The 19446-nt window shown below is 45.8% G+C and overlaps 1 protein-coding gene across 2 annotated transcripts in view; it reads right to left on the bottom strand.

The window, feature by feature from the left end:
* Nucleotides 1-19446, bottom strand: part of REV3L (REV3 like, DNA directed polymerase zeta catalytic subunit) — a 954247-nt gene that overhangs the window by 300155 nt on the left and 634646 nt on the right. For both annotated transcript variants that reach the window (XM_078649145.1, XM_078649144.1), the window contains exon 16: nucleotides 818-943. In XM_078649145.1, coding sequence (XP_078505271.1) covers nucleotides 818-943 — 126 coding nt within the window. The remainder of the gene's footprint in view (nucleotides 1-817; nucleotides 944-19446) is intronic.

The following is a 19446-nucleotide window of genomic DNA, read 5'->3' as shown; positions in this document are numbered from 1 at the left end:
TCAAATTAGATAGAGGCAACAGCTCGTCCACACTAGTAGAGTACAAAAACTAAAAAACAAAATAATAAAAACACACGATTTACAAAAACACAGGAAATGGGTACTTTCCACACAGAAAATATTATATGTCTGACGAATTCCTCACAGGATGACCTGTGGCATTAAAGAAGTGATCATATGTACTTCAGTGATGAAGTCAATATTATTTAAATTTTAAATCTCTGTGATGAAGACATCATGAATTTCAAACTTTCAACTGTTATGCTGTGGATTACTTCATGAATTTGTGATGCAGTGCCTTTTTTACCTCACACTTGATATGCTGTTGCATTACTTCATACATTATATATGAGACGCATTAGATGGTCTCATGAATTCCACAGCTGTTATGCAGAAAAAGGCACACAAATGACAATAAGTGAGAAGCACACTCATTACCTGAACATTTGTTATGTACTACATGACCCCTCAGATTCACATTTTGTAGTTCCTTACATCATTTTCGCTTTACCTTGTAAATTTCAAGCTGCTTGTATAAGCTGCTTCATCTCACTCATATAATACACAACAGCCATTTTGTTCATGTGACACTCTATATAGGCTCATGAAATAAATGTGATGCAATGCAGTGCATCGTAACAGCAATTTGTGATACAGCACAATTCAAGAATTCCTTATTGCAGGATACACCACATTATCCAATGAATATCATCTCTGGTACAGTGCCTTTGTCATGCATTGCATTAACACAAAAGTCTCAAATATCTGATAGAGTGCACTAACCCACAAATTTCATGTCTCATAATGCAGTCCATACCTCGTGTAACGCTTTGGCTTCCTGCAGGTTTTGAGCTGTAACTTTGAAGCCATAGGAATTATTCAAAGTAGGTCCTTCGATCTGAGAATTTTCTTTTTTTGTGCAATTCACAGCAGCAAATTGATTCTATTGAGGAAGAATAGAAGCATTATAACATTAGACTTATTTAAGATCAAGTTTAATGTTGTCACTAGGGAGACACTCAATGCTGGATCATAAAGGTCGAAAGACAGGGGTAGTAGCCCACATACGTCTAGGAAGGACAGATCAATACCAGTCATTCAGGGTATCCAAAAAATACTACACATGTAAAGGAAAATCATTTATGTGGTGAGTGGTTCTCATTAAAAAAAAAATTGATTCGGCCACCTTGAACTTATGCTGATAAACACTAATACATGCAATGAATCATCAAAAATCAACTCATGTAGATTATCTAGCACGGGTTTCTGCAATTAGCCTCCATAGTTGCGGTGTAGGATTAACTTTCTTTGGCTTTGTGATAATTTAGGATTTCTTCTCCCTTATAATCAATGATTCTTTAAGAGCTCGAGTGTTGCCTAGGAGGTTCAAGGATGTAGCTATACTGACTTTCTGAGGCGGTATCCTAAAGTTAATCTAACTCTGTATCCTCAGATGTAGCCTTCAAGCAATCATTGAAGTTTTGATTTCAGCTCACCATCTGATTTGTTAGTCTCCGTAATCAAGCTGAATGAGCTTTGCCATTTTTTAATCAGTACATTTTATGCAGTTCTTCTGTAACTGCTTTCTTCATATGCTGCCGTTCCCTTTAGCCCATCAAAGGAGCTGAATAACTTACTACTTATGGAACACCAAAAAAGTGAACATTATACTTGGGTAGTTAAAAAATAATGAAGATGAGGTTGTAAAAATAAAATAAAGTATCGCGCGGCACAGATTCTTTAAATAGACAGAGAATCAGTAATTAGTAGTTCATTAGCCAGAAAGCAAATCCAGAGTAGCCTGGGAGATTCTGAATGGTCAAAATTAAAGATCAAGGCATTTTATTAGCAACGTTTATGCAAAGCTTCTAAGGAGTGTGAAAACAATGGTCTCGGTGCTTTAGGCTGTCACCGCCAGCTAGGACAAGAAGAGAAGACATTATACTGGCACTTAAACATCTGCCACAGGCTCTTGAAACATAAGGATCTTACCATATGACATCAACCCATAGCAAGGTACATTCCAGGCAAATATAACATTAAATTAAACTCTGACTGACATCTTTTCATATTACTAAAGGAATTAAAAACCTAATACCAGAGTAATTCCTTCAGGTATTTTCTCAATTGCTAGCTTGAACCCGAATCTTGGGTTGACCGAATTTTGTGAACTGCTAAATACAATTGGCTTAAGGTAAGTGGATACATCTGCATAGCTATTTAGCACCACTTTTTCAAGCAATACGTTTTCTGGCATAGTTTTTTAGGCACAGACTATTTTAATTTTGTCGATAAGTGTGCTAAAAATTATAATCTTACAGGGTTGAGTTATGGGCTCTTGGACATACTGGTTCATTGTATTTTTTTCATAGGGAAGGGTACTGACAAACATATTGCCAGAAACGTAAACAGTGTTCAAGTTGTAACTAGACACACTGATCATTATTGAATGGGAAAGCAGGCTGACTAGGGAGACTGTTGTTAGAGGGCACATCGCTTGGGCAGGGGTCAACGCTACAGGGGTTCATGGCCGGTAAAAAATATACACATATATACACTAAAAAAACAATAGGTTAAAGTGATGTTACTGTAAGGTGTTTAAATAAGACATAAAAATAACATTTAAAAACCAAATGTCACTGAAATTCCCCAGTTACAATTTACTACACTAAAAGAACTTGCACCCCTATTATGCACTGCTTATGACATCACATATTACATCACAAATTACATGTTACTTGATGTCATTGATGATATCCCAAATGACATCACACACACCCGTTGTGACACCATCCTATAAGGTTTGTGGATTTAAACTAGTTCAATATGCCACACCTGTGGCCATTTCTATTCACCTTAATGGGGCTACCCTCTTAAAAACTTCACGCAGCCTGCAAATCGTACAGGTACACATTTGCCACTGAAAAGACACCTTCCGTCAGGCCTTTTGGACAACCCACCGAAATTTAGTTAAATACACAACACATTCCTGGGATAGAGACAATGGCATACATTAGAGCCATGCTTACAAAACAAGTGTGAAAGAAACCACGTCTAAGTGGGACACACCTACTTTCTACATTATTTAACAATTTGCAATACCTCCAAATCTTAACTAACGTTCTGGAAATAAACAATCACTCCTTATAAACATCCTCGTTACATAGAACTTGTCTATAGCACCGTATCTCAACTACTTAACATTGGCACATACCCAGATATCGACTGTTGAGTAATCTAATGACAACGTAAGCTTTGGACTTTCTCATAGATTATTTTGGAAGAGTCTTTGGCTTAAAGACACAAACTACTTTCAAACATACCTCTGCAACCCGCATAGGGTGCGCTCAGCCTTTATGTAGTAATGTCTGCAACCCAAACTTAAGTGATTTGTAAACAGTGCACCAAATAACATTTCAAAATGCACAGTCAAACTTGTCTCCTAGACTCATGCTTTTTTCACATTATGGACCCACACATGTACACTCAGTAACTCGATGCCATATATCACTTTGCCGTTATCAGTGATATCACCAATTATGTTATTAAAGTAATGTGTTAGATAGTATGTGAGGTCATAAGTAGCAGATGGGGCGCAAGTTATAGTCAGCTCAGTGAACTACAGCTGGTGAATGTCTGCTATTTGTTTTGTTTTAAAAAAAATTTAGTTTTCATCTTATTTCAACAACGAAATATAACGGCACTTTAACCTTTGTGCTTTTCAGGGCATTTCTAGGGTCTTTCAACATACGGTGAACTACCATACCCAATTATAATGCCACTTTAACCTTTGCTTTTTACAGTGAATATATATTAAAATATATTTACAAAGGTAAAAGGGATATTATAGTTAGGTGAAAATGTCATTTAAAACATACCATTTTAAATTAACAAAACCATTGAAATTCGCCAGTTCAGGTTATAACAAGTAACTATAACTTGTGCCCTAAAGTAATTATAATGTGCGCCCTCTCCACGCACAGTGTAGTCATCAATAAAGTCATTTCAGATGTTGTAGTGATAGTATCTATGTCAGAGAACGTCATGAGTGATATCTTAAGTGAGTTAATTAGCAGAGTATAGTAAGGCCGCTTTTTGTCAACACCGGTGCCGTCCAGCCCACATCAACCGGCCGTGGACTTGCCACCTTTGTGCAGCCCTACCTTCCCGGAGCGCAGGGTGATGATGAAGACGGCTTTGCCCCCCCCCCCCCCCCCCCCCGGTGGACGATCCCTTCAAGAAGGAAAACTGGTATGAGAAGCTGGGCGATGCTAGTGGTCTGAACCCTCATCATACTCTGGCCTGATTTCTCCTCGGGTGCCCTTCCACTAAGAAAGGAGTGTCTTTCGTCACGGAAATGCTCAGGGCAGCAGAGACCTTGACCTACAGCTACCCTCTATCAATGTCAAGATCTACGTCTTGATCGAGGTGCTTCAGTTGGGGGTAAGTTCTGCAGATCCCCTGCTCCCATTTAAGGAGGCCCTCAACTACGTTCTCATGGTGGCCTGGTCTAAACCCTGCATGGGATCTACCATGCACGGCATGATTACTCCTCAGTTGCACTACCCTTCCCCCAAGAGACCTGGCCTTCCTCAGACAACACCCCTCTCACACAAGCCTGGTGGTGCAGGCCTCAACAGCCAAGTTTAACCCAAGCACATTCTCTACCACTCCTCCAGACAGGAATCATCGAGACTGGATACCTTTGGCAAGAGGCTTTTTCTCTTCCACCAGCTTGGCATTCAAGAAGGTGAACACCACATACTTCTTGGGCCGATATAGCAATACATTGTTTGGACTCCGCTGCGCAGCTGCTGCCCATGCTTCCCAAAGAGGGCCACGCAGTATAGAACCAGGCACTGACAGATGGCTGGGATGCAGTGAAGCTCACCAACTCATTAGGATCCCTGCTGCCACTCCTGGCTAACGTCAATGGGGTTTTCAGGGGATGTCCAATTTTCCCTTACAGACATGACAGACTTGATGGCTCAAGTCTAGTCAGCGATAAGGGGGACATGGTGCTCGAGCGCTTTAAGGAGAGTGGAGTCATCAACAGATCCCCAGGCCTTCGAGTTACTGACAACAACACTTTAAAAAAAAAAGTTTTACCCGTTCCGTGGCCAGGGCTCCCATGTACATCCATAATTCCATCCTTACCCCCAGGCCAGTAGGCTTCTCAGACCCTTCGTCGACAGAGTTACCTCAAAGGATGTGAAACCCACACCCAGTGTACTGTCTAGTGCCTCCAAACCTCTTTAGTAAGTCCTCAAAACAGCACATGCATGCCATTGGCAGCAGGATCAGGCGCCACCAACTGCCCCAGTGGCAAGTGATAACCTCTGACAAGTGGGTGCTACAAATCATGTAGCTGGGTTATGCCCTTTAGTATCTGGAAACCCCGCCTACCTTGCCACCGTCCATACAACTGGCGAAAGAGGACCATCTCTTTTTGCTCCGGCAGAAGTGCAGTCTATGCTGGCCAAAGGAGCCACTGAAAGGGTGACAGCATGAGAAGTAGGGCACGGTTGTTATTCACACTACTTTGTCGTGCCTAAAAAAGGACTAAGGCATAAACACGGCTAGCTCTCGCAGACTCATTACACTGCTGTATCGTTCTATGCAAACCCCGTCACCCTTAGTTGTGCCCAAGGCTCACCAAGATTGGAATGTAGAACTCGATGGGCAGGTGACAAATGAAAAGTGGGTCTTCTGCTGCGGCCAACTCCAGGTACTCTCACCCAATTATAAAATGAGATTAATACACTTCAAATATATACATAGGTTTTACAGAACCCCTAGTCAGCTTTCCCGCATGGGATTACAACCAGATTCTAGATGCTGGAGATGTGGCTACACTCCTGCCACCTTTTTACATATGTCCTGGAACTGTCCGCCCATTGCTGCCTATTGAACCGCCATCTTCAATAAGATTCATGATATCTTAGGGTCACCCCACGAGCCACATCCACTAATAGGCCTTCTTGGCTATGTTAAAGACACTGAGGCTGAGCACCGTAAATTGCATGCCTTATTACTCCTGATGGCCAAACTGAATATGCTACTTACCAGTATGCATCTGTTCTTGGCATGTAGGGCTGCTAACATTCATATCTTTTGCATAGATCGCCGCCTAGTGTTGGGTCCGGATGATCGCACATTGTTGTCCTGGAAGAGTCTTCGAAGTATCCTGAGATAGGTGGCTCCTCCCCTGGACTACAGTGCGCATGGGCATCGGCTCCATCCCCAGATTGTTTTTAGCCATTGTGGCAGAGATGGAGTGAAAAGTGTAAGGGATGTCCATGCTAATGATTGAATGCAAGAGTATATCTGCAGTTGCGACAGGCACCGGGGAGGAGGGTGGGCGATATGAATGTTAGCAGCCCTACATGCCAAGAACAGATGCATACTGGTAAGTAGCATATTCAGTTCGAGGCATGTGGGCTGCTAAATTCATATCTTTTGCATAGAATACATAGCAGTCCCTCCATTAGCGGCGGTTGCCCGTGCCAGCTGCAGAAACCTGAAAAAGTGTCTTGAGAACAGCCTGTCCAACAGCTGCTTGCTGCTTGGAATGCACATCAACACAGTAGTGTTTTGTAAAGGTGTGCGGTGTAACCCATGTGGCTGCTCTGCAAATGTCTTCCAAAGGAATGTTCCCCAGGAAAGCCATGGATGCCCCCAATTTGCGTGTGGAGTGCGCTCTGGGGGGTATTGTTAAGGTACGCTTTGCTTTTTGATAACAGATCTGAATGCACTTGACAATCCACCTGGCTATTCCTGCTTTGGAAATAGGGTTGCCTTTGTGCTGTGGCGAGAAGGCAACAAAAAGTTGTTTTGTTTTCCTAAAGTGTTGTGTCCTGTCAATATAGTACATCAACGCCCTCCTAACGTCCAATGTATGGAGCATTCTTTCCGCTACTGTTTGTGGGTTTTGAAAGAATGCAGGCAGGTCAATAGTTTGGTTGAGATGAAACTGTGACACCACCTTCGGAAGGAATTTGGGGTTAGTGCGTAGTACCACCCTATTTGGATGAATTTGTATGAATGGCTCCTGGATCGTGAGCGCTTGCAGCTCACTGACACGTCTCAGTGACGTAACAGCAATAAGAAAAGCCACTTTCCATGTTAGGAACTGGAGTTCACATGAGTGCAGTGGCTCAAAAGGTGGGCCCATCAGCCTGGTGAGGACCACATTGAGGTTCCACACCGGAGCTGGCGGTGTTCTTGGGGGAATGACTCGTTTCAGACCCTCCAGGAAGGCTTTAATGGCAGGCACCCTGAAGACAGAGAGATGCTGCCTGTTCTGAAGATAAGCCGCTATGGCGGATAGATGGATCCGAATGGAAGTGTACGCTAGATTGCACTTGTAAAGATGTAACAGATAGCAAATGATGTTAGGAATAGATGCATCTAGCGGGTTTATGTTATTGGCTGTACAGTGAATGACGAAACGCTTCCATTTTGCAGCATAGCATTCTCTGGTGGTGGGCTTCCTTGCCTCTTTGATGATGTCCATGCATTCTGGAGGTAAGTGAAGGTAGCCAAACTCTAGGACTTCAGGAGCCAGATCACCAGGTTGAGCTGTTGCGGATCTGGATGCTGAATGTCGCCATGGTTCTGCGTCAAGAGCCTGGGTGTTAGGCGCAGCCTTTGATGAGGCACCACTGAGAGTTCCAGAAACTTGGTGTACCATGGTTGGCGTGCCCACGTTGGAGCAACTAGGATGAGTGTCATCGAGTGCTGCCTTAGCTTTCTTGCCACCAGCGGTATGAGAGGTGCTGGGGGAAAAGCGTACGCAAATCTGCCTGACTAGTTCATCCATATCGCATTCCCCTGCGACTGTGGGTGAGGGAACCTGGCGGCAAAGTGTTGGCATTTTGCGTTTCCCTTGTGGCAAACAGGTCTATCTCTGGATGACCCCACTGCTGGAAGTACGGGTGGAGTACTGATGGATGTATCTCCCACTCGTGCATTTGATGGCTGTACCTGCTGAGCAGATCCGCCATCTGATTGTCCTTGCCCGGGAGGTGTTCTGCCATGAGGAAGATGTTCCTCTGAATGGCCCACTTCCACATGCTCTGAGCCAGATGAGACAGCTGTGGCGAGTGGGTGCCTCCCTGTTTTTGAATGTAGTACATCGCTGTCATGTTGTCCGTCCGGACCAACACTACCTTGTTGCACAGATGTACATTGAAGGACTTGAGCGCCATGAAGATTGCCATCAGTTCTAGATAGTTGATGTGCATCTTCTGTTGCTGCGTCGTCCATAGTCCCTGCACCGTGTAATTGAGCACATGAGCTCCCCATCCCTGGAGAGATGCGTCAGTTGTCAGGATAATCTGTGGCACTGGCTCCTGGAACGGTCGGCCCTTGCAAAGGTTGTGTGGATTCCACCAATGCAGAGAGTTGTATGCCCGACCGGTAACCAACACTAGGTCTGTCATTTGTCCCCGAGCCTGTGTCCACTGATTTGCTAAACATTCCTGGAGCGGACGCATATGCAACCTTGCGTGAGGGACTATGAAGATGCAGGAGGCCATCATGCCTATCAACTGCATGAACACTCTCGCTGGAAGCGAGTGTTGCGGTCTGAACTTTTGGATTAGAGACCGTATGCTGTCTATCCTGACCTTGTTTGGCTGAGCTATAGCAGTCAGGGTATTTATTGTCGCACCCAGAAACTGCCGCACATGTGCTGGTTGAAGGTGCGACTTTGGGTAGTTCAACGAGAATCCCAGACTGTGAAGGAGGTGAATGGTGGTCGACATGTCCGCGGCGCACTGTTGTTCCGACTTTGCTTGAACGAGCCAGTCGTCCAGGTAGGGGTAGACATGTATGTTCTGCCTCCTGAGGTGCGCTGCTACCGTCGCCAGACACTTGGTAAACACTCTGGGGGCGGTGGTCACTCCGAAGGGTAGGACTTTGAACTGATAATGCCTGCTTTGGATGGTGAACCTGAGATACTTTCTGTGGGACGGGTGTAGTGGTATGTGGAAATAAGCATCCTTGAGGTCTAAGGTTGCTAGGAAGTCCCCTTGGTTCAGCAAGGGAAGAATCTGTTGCAGTGTAAGCATATGGAAATGTTCTGACAGTATATACAGGTTGAGGGGGCGCAGATCCAGAATGGGTCTGAGGGATCCATCCTTCTTTGGAATAAGGAAGTACAGGGAATAGACTCCTGTGCCTTCCTCCTCCACTGGCACGAGCTCGATTGCGCCTTTTTGCAGCATCACCACTACTTCCTGCTGCAATAAGTGCAAGTGCTCTGCGGACATAGGACGTTGCCTTTGTGGAATGTTGGGTGGAGTGGACGTTAACTCTAGACAATAACCGTACTGGATAAGTTGTCTTACCCACCTGTCTGTGGTGATGTTTGTCCAGACTGGCAGGAACTGCTGGAGTCTCCCCCCGACAGGTGTTAAATGGTCGGGGGGCAGTGACAGAGAGTCACTGTTTGTTCGGGGCAGAGGAACGGGAGTTGTTGTTTCCTCTGCCGCGTCCCCTGGTGCTGTTTCCTCGATAACCCCCTTTATTCTGCTTGGGGTACGAGGACTGTGCTCCACCTTTAGTGAACTGTGATTGTTGACCCATCTGTCCTCGGGTAACACCACGTGCACCTGAGCGACAAAAAGTGTTGCCCCGGAATTGTTGTGACTGAAGGGCCCCCATAGACTTAGCTGTTTCGTTGTCTTTTTTAATCTTTGAGGGTGGTGTCAACATCAGGACCAAACAGTCTATCAGGATTGACGGGCTGGTTGAGTATGGTCGTTTGAATGTCTGGTTTAAACCCTGATATGCGTAGCCACGCTTGTCGTCTTAGCATGACACTAGTGTTAATAGCCCTAGCTGCTGTGTCTGCGGCATCGAGTGCACACTTTATTGCTGCGTTGGGGATGAGTTTTTCCTCCTCTATGAGCAGTTTGGTACCCTCTTGAAACTGTGTAGGCAGGTGTTGAAAAAGTTGCTCTAGGGTGTCGTAATGCGCCCTATCATAACGTGCCAATAGCGCCTGTGTGTTTGCTATACGCCAGAAGTTGGCAGACTGCGCAGCTATTCTTTTGCCCCCTGCCTCAAGCACTTTCGACTCCTTGTCTGGGGGAGGAGCTTCACCCATTGTCTGGGAGTTCGCCAGTTTGCGGGCATTTGCGACCACAAGAGAGTCAAGAGGCAACTGTCCCCGAATATATGCCGGGTCTGCAGGTGCCGGTCTGTATTTCTTCTCGATGCGTGGGTTGACCACTCTCGCTCTGGTAGGCTCCTTAAAGATCTCCGCAGCATGTTTAAGGACACCTTTGAGCATAGGAAGTGTCTTGACTGTTCTTTCAGAGACAGAAAAAGTGTCAAATAGAAAATCTTCCTCCACTGGGTCAGCATGCATGTCCACGTCATGATTAGCAGCTGCCCGTTCAATTAGTGCATGAAATCCTGCAGAATCCTCTGTTGGGGATGCACGAGCACTGAAAAGCTGTGGGTCTTGCCCCACTTGTTGGTTTCCCTGGTCACCTGTGTCATCATAGGAATCCTGTTGTGCATCAGGATCATTGATGGGGAAATTGTACTGGTCATCTTGTTCCCCCTCCTCTCCCCCAGAGTGGTCGGGGGAAGGTGTTGGACTCCTCCTAGGCGGAGGCTGGATAGGTTCAACCAGGGCAGGAATGTCCTGTGCAGGCCTTTTCTTTTTTAGTGGAATAACATAGGAGTCCACTGGTTGGGAAGTGATTTTCCGCTTATAAAGGGTCAACTTGCCAGTGTCCGCGTCGATATAACGCTCAGATTCTTCCCCTGAGTCGCGTTGTCGACCCAATATTCCACTAGACGTTGAAGATTCTGATGTCTTCGGCGCCGTCCTTGGTGCAAAGGCTTTCGGTGCCTCCTTCGGCGGCAGAATGTATAGAAGCTTGGCAGCAGGCTTTGCAGGCATGTCCAGCGGCTTCTGGTGCGATGGCGCGGGAGCCGACGTCGCAGTAGCCTTCTCACGAATTCTTTGCAGTGAACTAGCGATGTGAGATGCGCCACTCACCGAGGCACCTGGCGCCAACGAGGAGGCCGCCAACGGGCTTTCGCCTCCGACGTTCTGTGGTTCCTTTGGAGGCTTAGACGTCGATGCCGCAGCTTTAGACACGGAGTCTTTGGACCTATGAGTAGAGCCTCCGCTCTTCGATCCGAGGGATTTTGTAGACTCCGCCTCGACCATGCGTCCGTCTAACGGTGCCCCTGTCGGCACCGAATGTTTGTCGACGACTTTTGTGGACTTTGCCGGCGTCGCCCCGGTCGACCCTTGACGGACGACCTTCTTAGAGGACGCATCCCCCGCCTATGACTTCGGCACTGTCGAGTCGACAGTCTTCTTCGACTTCTGTGGCCCGGAGGTCGACGGAGCCGATGAGGTAGCAGGCTTCGGTGTTTTAGATGGAACGTCCGCCATCTTAGGTGCACTCGAATCCGGTAGTTTCGGTTTCGATTTGGCGTCGGCCATTTTAGGTGCAGTCGAGACCGATGGTTTCAGTTTCGGTTTCGATACGGGCTGCGTAGCCCCCGCAGGTATGTCCGTGGCCGGGCCTGAAGGCGGGGCCGTGGCTTGCGGTGCAGGGTCTTGGGTAAGGCCGAGTGGCGATCCCGTGACCTGAGCCTGATCCGTGTAACTGTCGGGGCATAGCTCATCCCCTGAGCTATCTTCCGCGGCCCCATAAACTTCTTCGTCGTCCCCTACCTCGTCGACGTATTCAAGGTCTTGGTCAATGACCCCGTCGTCTTCTTCGGGATCGGACTCGACCTCCGCCGCAGGTGGTGAGATTTGAAGATGATGGCTTAGGCCCTCTTCTTCAGGGTCGAAGATGTTATCGGGTGCCGGTGCCGCCCGCCGGGCCTCGAGGCGCACCGCGCGCCGAAGCTTGAGCGTTTTCTTCGACCTGAACTTGGAGCAGGCCATGCAGTTCTCCTCGTTATGGTCTGGCGAGAGGCATTTATTACAGACCGGGTGCACGTCTATATGTGGGTATTTGGACCCACAGACGGGACAGTATTTAAACGGGCTCCGGTCCATGTTGAAAAAGTCGTGGTCTTGCTGCGATGAGAAGGCCTCGATGTCTGAAGATTAACTCAACTCCGCAGATTCCGACTCAAAGAGACGGTAGAAACTCGAGACCGTACGCAAACAATACCGACGTAGGTAACGAAGGCCTTTTGGCCTTAAAGAAGTAAGTTTTCTCGGTTCCGACAGAGAGACGTCGAGACCGCATCCGAACCCAATGGCGGAAAAAAACAATCTGGGGATGGAGCCGATGACAATGCGCACTGTAGTCCAGGGGAGGAGCCACCTATCTCAGGATACTTCGAAGACTCTTCCAGGACAACAATGTGCGATCATCCGGACCCAACACTAGGCGGCGATCTATGCAAAAGATATGAATTTAGCAGCCCACATGCCTCGAACGCAGGGTACCCATACACTTTGGGAAAAGAGGGCTCCTACGGTAAAAGCTTGGATTGCAGACATCATATTCAGCCACACCCAGCTGGCGACCTTTTGGGAGCTGATGTATGCAGCTTCCAGGCCGAGAGATATATGGGAGTCATTTCTAGACTGATTAAAGTCACTGCAGGAGGATGTATCCGCCCCGCCCGATCAGGTTGCGGCTGGGGTCACACTGCCACCAGAGGTGCAGTCTGTAGATCATTCAGATTAGTTTGTCTTTCTTAGTTTGACAGCCATGTCTTAAAGGACGCAGATTCTGTAATCGGTGGGCGCCGAAGAAATGCTAGCTGTAACTCCTGCTGTGTAATACTCTAGAGGGGATCCGACCAGATGTCCCTTACATATGGTATGATGGTAAGCGTTGTATATTGTAGATTACGTTTTTCTTTTTGTGTTTTTCTTTTATTTTATGTTTGATTGCTCACATGTTCAGACCTATGAGATACTTACGATGTCTTATTTCAATAACGTGAGCTGTTTGTATTTTTATAAAATGTTAATTAACGTTTTTATTTTTTTTAAAAGGACCAAGGCTCCACCCTATACTAGATCTTGGCCCTCTCAATGGCATTCTATGGAAAAAGAAATTCAAGATGCTCATTTTTGCTCAGGTTCTGTCTGCCCTGTATAAAGAGTGGATGGTAGCGTTGGACCTTCAGGACATGTATTGCCACATTCCCGTCCTTCTGGCGATACCTGCGGTTCACTGTAGACCAAGAGCATTTCCAGGTAGCTGTGTTTCTCTTTGGCCTCACCTATGCTCCTCAGGTGTTCACAAAATTGATGGTGGTGGTTGCAGCACACCTGCGGAGTTCAGGGGTGCCAGTCTGCCCCAACCTCAACGACTGGCTGTTGAAGGCGGGCTCACCCCAGATAATTGTCACCCACCTCCAGACTGCAGAAAACTTTCTGCACTTGTGGAGGTTCCCTTTCAACATGTCTAAGTCACACCTGACTCCTTCTCAGATGCTTCCCTTCCTTGAAGCCATTCAAGACCCGGTGTAGTTCCGAGGCTATCCTCCAGAGCGTAGAGTCCAAGCTATGTTCTCGATGTTTCAATCTCAGTCCTGGATTTCAGTGAGGCTGACTCTGAGGCTGATGGCCTACTGCATTTTGCCAGTGATGCTTGCTCGATGGCATATACAGGCTCAGCAGTGGAATATTTAGTTCAAGTGGGCACATCACCAGGGGAATCTCTTCGACCTGATCCAGATTGTGGAGGAGATTGCAAAAGATCTGCAGTGGTGGTTGACGACCTACAGTTGGATCGGAGGCAGGTCTCTCTCGCTTGCTCGCCCGGAGCTAAAAGTGATGATCGAATAATCATTTCTGGGTTGAAGCTGCCACCCGTGACAGGTGGAGATCAGACGGCCCTGGTCTCCGGTGGAATCTCAGTTCCAAATCGATCTTCTGGAGCTGAGGGTTATCCGATGGCATTGAAAGCCTTGCTCCCATCCGTCAAGCGAAGGCTGATTTAGGTTTCAGGGACACGACAGCCATATGGGATTGCGAAAAACGGGGCAGAGTGGGTCAGGAGGGTCTGCACCTCTGGACTTGGATGGAGTGCCAGCACATCTTTCTGGTTGTGTAGCTCCTGGCAGGATCTCTGAAAGCCAGGGCAGACAAACTGAGCCATTGATGTCCTGCATGTCACAAATGGCATCTAAATCCAAAAGTTTTGAACCCTGGCGCGATCTACTCGCCACCACAAATGGTGCAATTAGTGCAAGGTCAATACTTCTGTGTGCTGCAGTTTGCAAACACAACATGAACCAGGGACTCATGTGTGCCTTTCTGACGATACTGCTCATGCTCGGGGTTCTCAAAAAGATCAGGACCTACTGGGCCTAAGTCATCTTAGCGGCTCTGGTTTGATATACCAAACTCCTGAGCATGAGCATTTGCCCTCTGATCAAGCTGCCCTTTTGGGAGGACCTTCTTTCACAGCAGCAGCACGGGATCCTGCAACCGAACTTGCACACACTCCACCTTCATGCATGTTCCTGAGATGTGTTCAGACCCCTTCCTAGAGATCTATCACTGAATCAAAGAGCAGTCTTTTGAAATATAAAATGAATCTCTTCCTTATCCTTCCAGTATGTCCCCATCCAACTCATAGGAATGCAGCAATACATAAATCTGTCTGGGGAAATTCCTCTCCTCTTCATGTCTTTAACAGGCAGGCCTGGGCTTCCAAAAATGGGACCCAGGGCCCTCCATACAATGTATCATTGCTGGCACACTCACTCAGTGTGTATTTATAGCACATGTTCTGTTCAGCACAAACGCATCTATGCCCTGACCGTCAATGTGCACATGCATTCAGCACACGTACTAAGTTTGCGTGCACTGTTCAGCATTGATGCCTTTTTATCTTTAACCAGGGTGTGCTATTAAACACATACACTACCAGCACACACACTCACTGTGTGCACGCTGCACAACTGTTCATTCTTCATGTATTGTACTCCACGCAAGCACACATACACTAAGCATGAACTTTATCCACACATGCACAGCACAGCACTAAATGTTATGTTATGTTATGTTAGGGTTTTTTTGTAAAGCGCACGTACGCCCGTGGGCTTCATGGCGCTGTTGAAGTAGGAACCTAACACAACAACTTACTGAAAATAAGCCTGTCTGAACAGCCAAGTTTTATAAGAACGTCTAAAAGTTAGAAAGTCTGGGCTGAGCCGAAGGGAAAGTGGTAGGGAGTTCCATAGGACAGTAGCTAAGTAATGGAAACAGCTGCCGCCCTGACGCTTTCTCCTGTAAGAGGGAACAACCAGCAAGTCTTTATTGATGGATCTAAGATTGCGAGTGGGCTTGTATTTGGAGACCAACTGATTGATGAACTGAGGCCCTATGTTTTGTAGACTCTTGTATATGATACAGCCGGACTTAAACATGATTCTTTGAGATACAGGCAGCCAGTGTAATTGTTCTAGGCCAGGCCTGATGGAACACCGCCTAGGTTGTTTAAGAACAAGTCTGGCTGCCTGGTTCTGCACTAGTTGGAGTCTTTTTAAAAGGCCAGATGGAAGGCCCAGGTACAGACTATTAGAAAAGTCCAGCCTGGAGAGTACCAGTGCGATGGTGACCTGGATAAGGGCTGAGTATGTCAGAAATTGTGCAATCTTTTTTATTTTCCTAATCTGGTAAAAACTAGCAGAAACAACTGCTCCGACTTGAGCTTTTAATGAAAGATCCTATGCAAGTGTAACACCCAAGCTCTTCACTGAAGAAGCAGGGACTGGGGCAGGACCAAGGCTCAAAGGCCAATAATGAGGGCCCCAGCTGATACTGCTGTCCCCGGGAAGAATTAACTCGGTTTTACCCGGGTTGAGCTTGAGGTGGTTTAAGCTCATCCAGCGTTGTATCATAAGCATAGTTTGGTGAAAGTGGGCGACTGAATCAGGAGTATTCAGAGGGAAAATTAGCTGTAAATCGTCAGCATAATTCAAGATTGTGACATTGAATTGTTTTAGGAGGTGAAGGAGGGGGCGCAGATACAAATTGAAAAGCAAAGGGGAAAGTGAGGATCCCTGTGGGACCCCACAAGTGGAGGTGGTTCTTGAAGCAGTGAAAGGCCCTAAGCGAACCGCTTGAGTGCGGTTCGAGATAAAGGAAGTGATCCACTCAAGGGCAGCGCCCCTGAGGCCGGCCTGCTCGACACGGCTAATTAGAATAGAAAAATCAACCGTGTCGAACGCGGCCGACAAATCAAGGAGAACCAGTGCCTGGTGGATGCCTTTATCCGCATTTGATCTTAATGTGTTTTGAACGGCCAAAATGACAGATTCCGTCGAGTGACAGGGACGGAAACCTGCTTGGTTAGTTTCAAGATAGTCACTATCCTCTATAAATTTGGAAAAGGATGTGGAGATGTGCGCTTCCAATATCTTCGACAAATATGGAAGTAAAGAGATTGGTCTATAGTTGACCAAGGCTTGAGGATCAGCCCCAGGTTTTTTTAATAGAGGAATAAGGAGGGCCTGTTTGAATCGGGGGGGGACCATGCCACTCACCAGTGAGGAATTCAGTACAGATAGAATAGTTTGAGGCAAGGTTTGTCCTATTTCTCTATATATATGCTTAGGACAAACATCCTCAGGGGAGCCTGATTTAACTCGGGTAAGCAGTTGGGACAGCAATTTGTTGTCAATTGATGGGAAAACTTCAAGTGTGTGAGGATTGAAAAAAGCGTCCTCCAATGAAGGAGGGACCGGGGAGTTGATAATGCCTTGTTTTATATCCAGAATTTTATTGATGAAGAATGTGTTTAAAGAATCGCACATATCTTGAGTGGGGACAACAGGAGGAACAGTTCTATCGCTGTCACACAACTTGTTCACCATCTTAAAGATATCTTTGCTTTTGTTTTGCAAATTTGCGATAAGCTCAGAGAAATAAGTGGTTTTCTGTGACGAGATGGATTTTTGATACTCTTTGCGAGCAGCGCGGTAATTCTCCCTATCCTGCTTAGAATAGTTAGATCTCCAGATCCGTTCTTTTTTACGGACTGCAAGTTTTTCTGCCCGCAATTATGGGGTAAACCATCTGTGTGTGTTATTCGGGCGGGAGCGGGGAGGGAGAGTCCATGGGGCGTGCAGATCTGCAGCACCTCCAATCCAATGGAAAATAGATTCCTCCATCTCGTCTGGACTCCCTCCAATAGAAGGTAAGGTTGTAATTAGCGAGTGTAGAAAATCAGGAGTACTGATACTCTTCCATTTCCTAATTTTCCCCAGTTTCTGGGGTCTCAAGGCCTTGTCACAGCTCGCCAAAACGGTGAATTGGATGAGGTAGTGGTCTGACCAGATGAATGGTTCGGCGACCAACGTGGATATATTAAGGTCATAGGACCATACCTGGTCAAGGCTGTGACCCTTCCGGTGAGTGGAAGACTCAATGTGTTGGCATAGGTTAAGGTCGACCAGGAGGTCTTTTAGTTCACCTGCTTGAGCATCTACTTCTACTGCGTCAAACCAAAGGTTAAAATCCCCTAAGAGAAGGGTTTTAGAATAAGTTGTAACCAGTGGGGCAAATTGCTCCGCTAGGGCTGAGGGGAAAGCAGGCATGGAAGAGGGGGGACGGTAAATTAAAACAGTTAAAATAGCGCCACAGTCCGTGTCAATTTTGAAGACAAGGTTTTCAATGCCTGGCAATTCAAGTGAGGGTAACAGTAGGGGTTTAAGGGAGTTCTTGAAAATGGCGGCAAATCTCTTTTGTGATGTATTCCTCTCTGCATACATACACTCAAGTACATGTATTAAACACACATGCACTACACAGTGCTGCTCCATCCTTTTAATGTACCCCAGGCACACAAACTAACGCGGAGTCATTACTCCTGTGCTATGCAACAGTCCACATCTACCTGATGTTGGCTAAGGTGAGCAAAACGGACAGCAGCAGACTTTTAAAAAGATGAGTGAGCCGTTAGGCCTCACTCCAGTGATACAGGGTAAAAAGGTTCTGTTCACTCTGACTGATCACTAGAGGGTGTGCTGTCACCACCAGGCTCATGCTTCTTAATCCCCGGTGAAGGTGGTAGCCTTCCATCACTATAACAGGGGCGCTTTGGGTGTCCCTCCCGGTCCAAAAGGACCGCATTCCGTGAGACAGGCCTATGTCATGGCAATTACGCATAATCTGTGTTCACCTATGCCACAAAAAAATAAAAAATCAGCATTGGGGATCCAGACAACAGCACAGTTAGGTACTCAGGGCAAGGGTACACATTGTTACCATGCAGAGGACTTTTTTGTCCCAACACCGATCAGCCCTCGCTGTTTAAGTCATCTGCTATGACAAGCTTCCTTTAGGGATAGCTAGCGTATTCAGTGTCTACAAATAACAAAATACAGCTGCTTTCAAGTACAAACTAGGTTTTAATACTTTAAGGTTTTTTATAAAAAATCATTCGATAAAAATAATCATTGCAATGTTACATTCGTATACATGATTAAACACTTTAAAATTTCATATGTGAGTAGATGGTTTTCCTGTCGACGCGTTTCGACACGTGGGCTGTGTCTTCTTCAGGACCGTACCATCAGTGGGCTGTGAAATAACATTTATAGACATAATTTTACTATATATTATTTGCTAAAAATGATGAAGCAGTGTATTTAGTTGGCTATTCGTTTGCTTATTTAGATAACGCTAGTAGATTATACATTCATTGATGATGTACCGCATATTTGAGTTTTTATTGCCACACCAAAATGAATATTATTCTCTCATGTGAGATGCTATAAATATTATCTATGAAAAGCAAGAAACAATGATTTTTGTGATGAGCCATGAGACATCTGTGATACATGACAACTTGTGGTATATATATATATATATGATTATCATTTGTTAGTTCTGAGCATAAACAGACTATATGCGGTACATCATAAATGAATGTATAATCTACTAGCGTTATCTAAATAAGCAAACGAATAGCCAACTAAATACACTGCTTCATCATTTTTAACAAATAATATATAGTAAAATTATGTCTATAAATGTTATTTCACAGCCCACTGATGGTACGGTCCTGAAGAAGACACAGCCCACGTGTCGAAACGCGTCGACAGGAAAACCATCTACTCACATATGAAATTTTAAAGTGTTTAATCATGTATACGAATGTAACATTGCAATGATTATTTTTATCGAATGATTTTTTATAAAAAACCTTAAAGTATTAAAACCTAGTTTGTACTTGAAAGCAGCTGTATTTTGTTATTTGTAGACACTGAATACGCTAGTAACTTATGTGCATGCCTGGGTAATTTTGTTTACACATATTCCTTACCCTGACCCAGGATCGCTATTAGCACCAGGGGGTCCTTGTTCTTTCACACAGTCCTTTAGGGATAGCAACATTTGTTCCCTCCCACCCTTTCATCATGCCCTAATGGGATCCTAATTTGGTGCCAATGTTTCATACGGGCTCCTCTTTCAAGTCCCCT

This window comes from Lissotriton helveticus, chromosome 6 (assembly GCF_964261635.1).
Source record: "Lissotriton helveticus chromosome 6, aLisHel1.1, whole genome shotgun sequence".
In the NCBI taxonomy this organism is placed as follows: Eukaryota; Metazoa; Chordata; class Amphibia; order Caudata; family Salamandridae; genus Lissotriton; species Lissotriton helveticus.
Note: the sequence above shows the minus strand (reverse complement) of the source record. Positions and strands in the feature narration are given on the sequence as shown.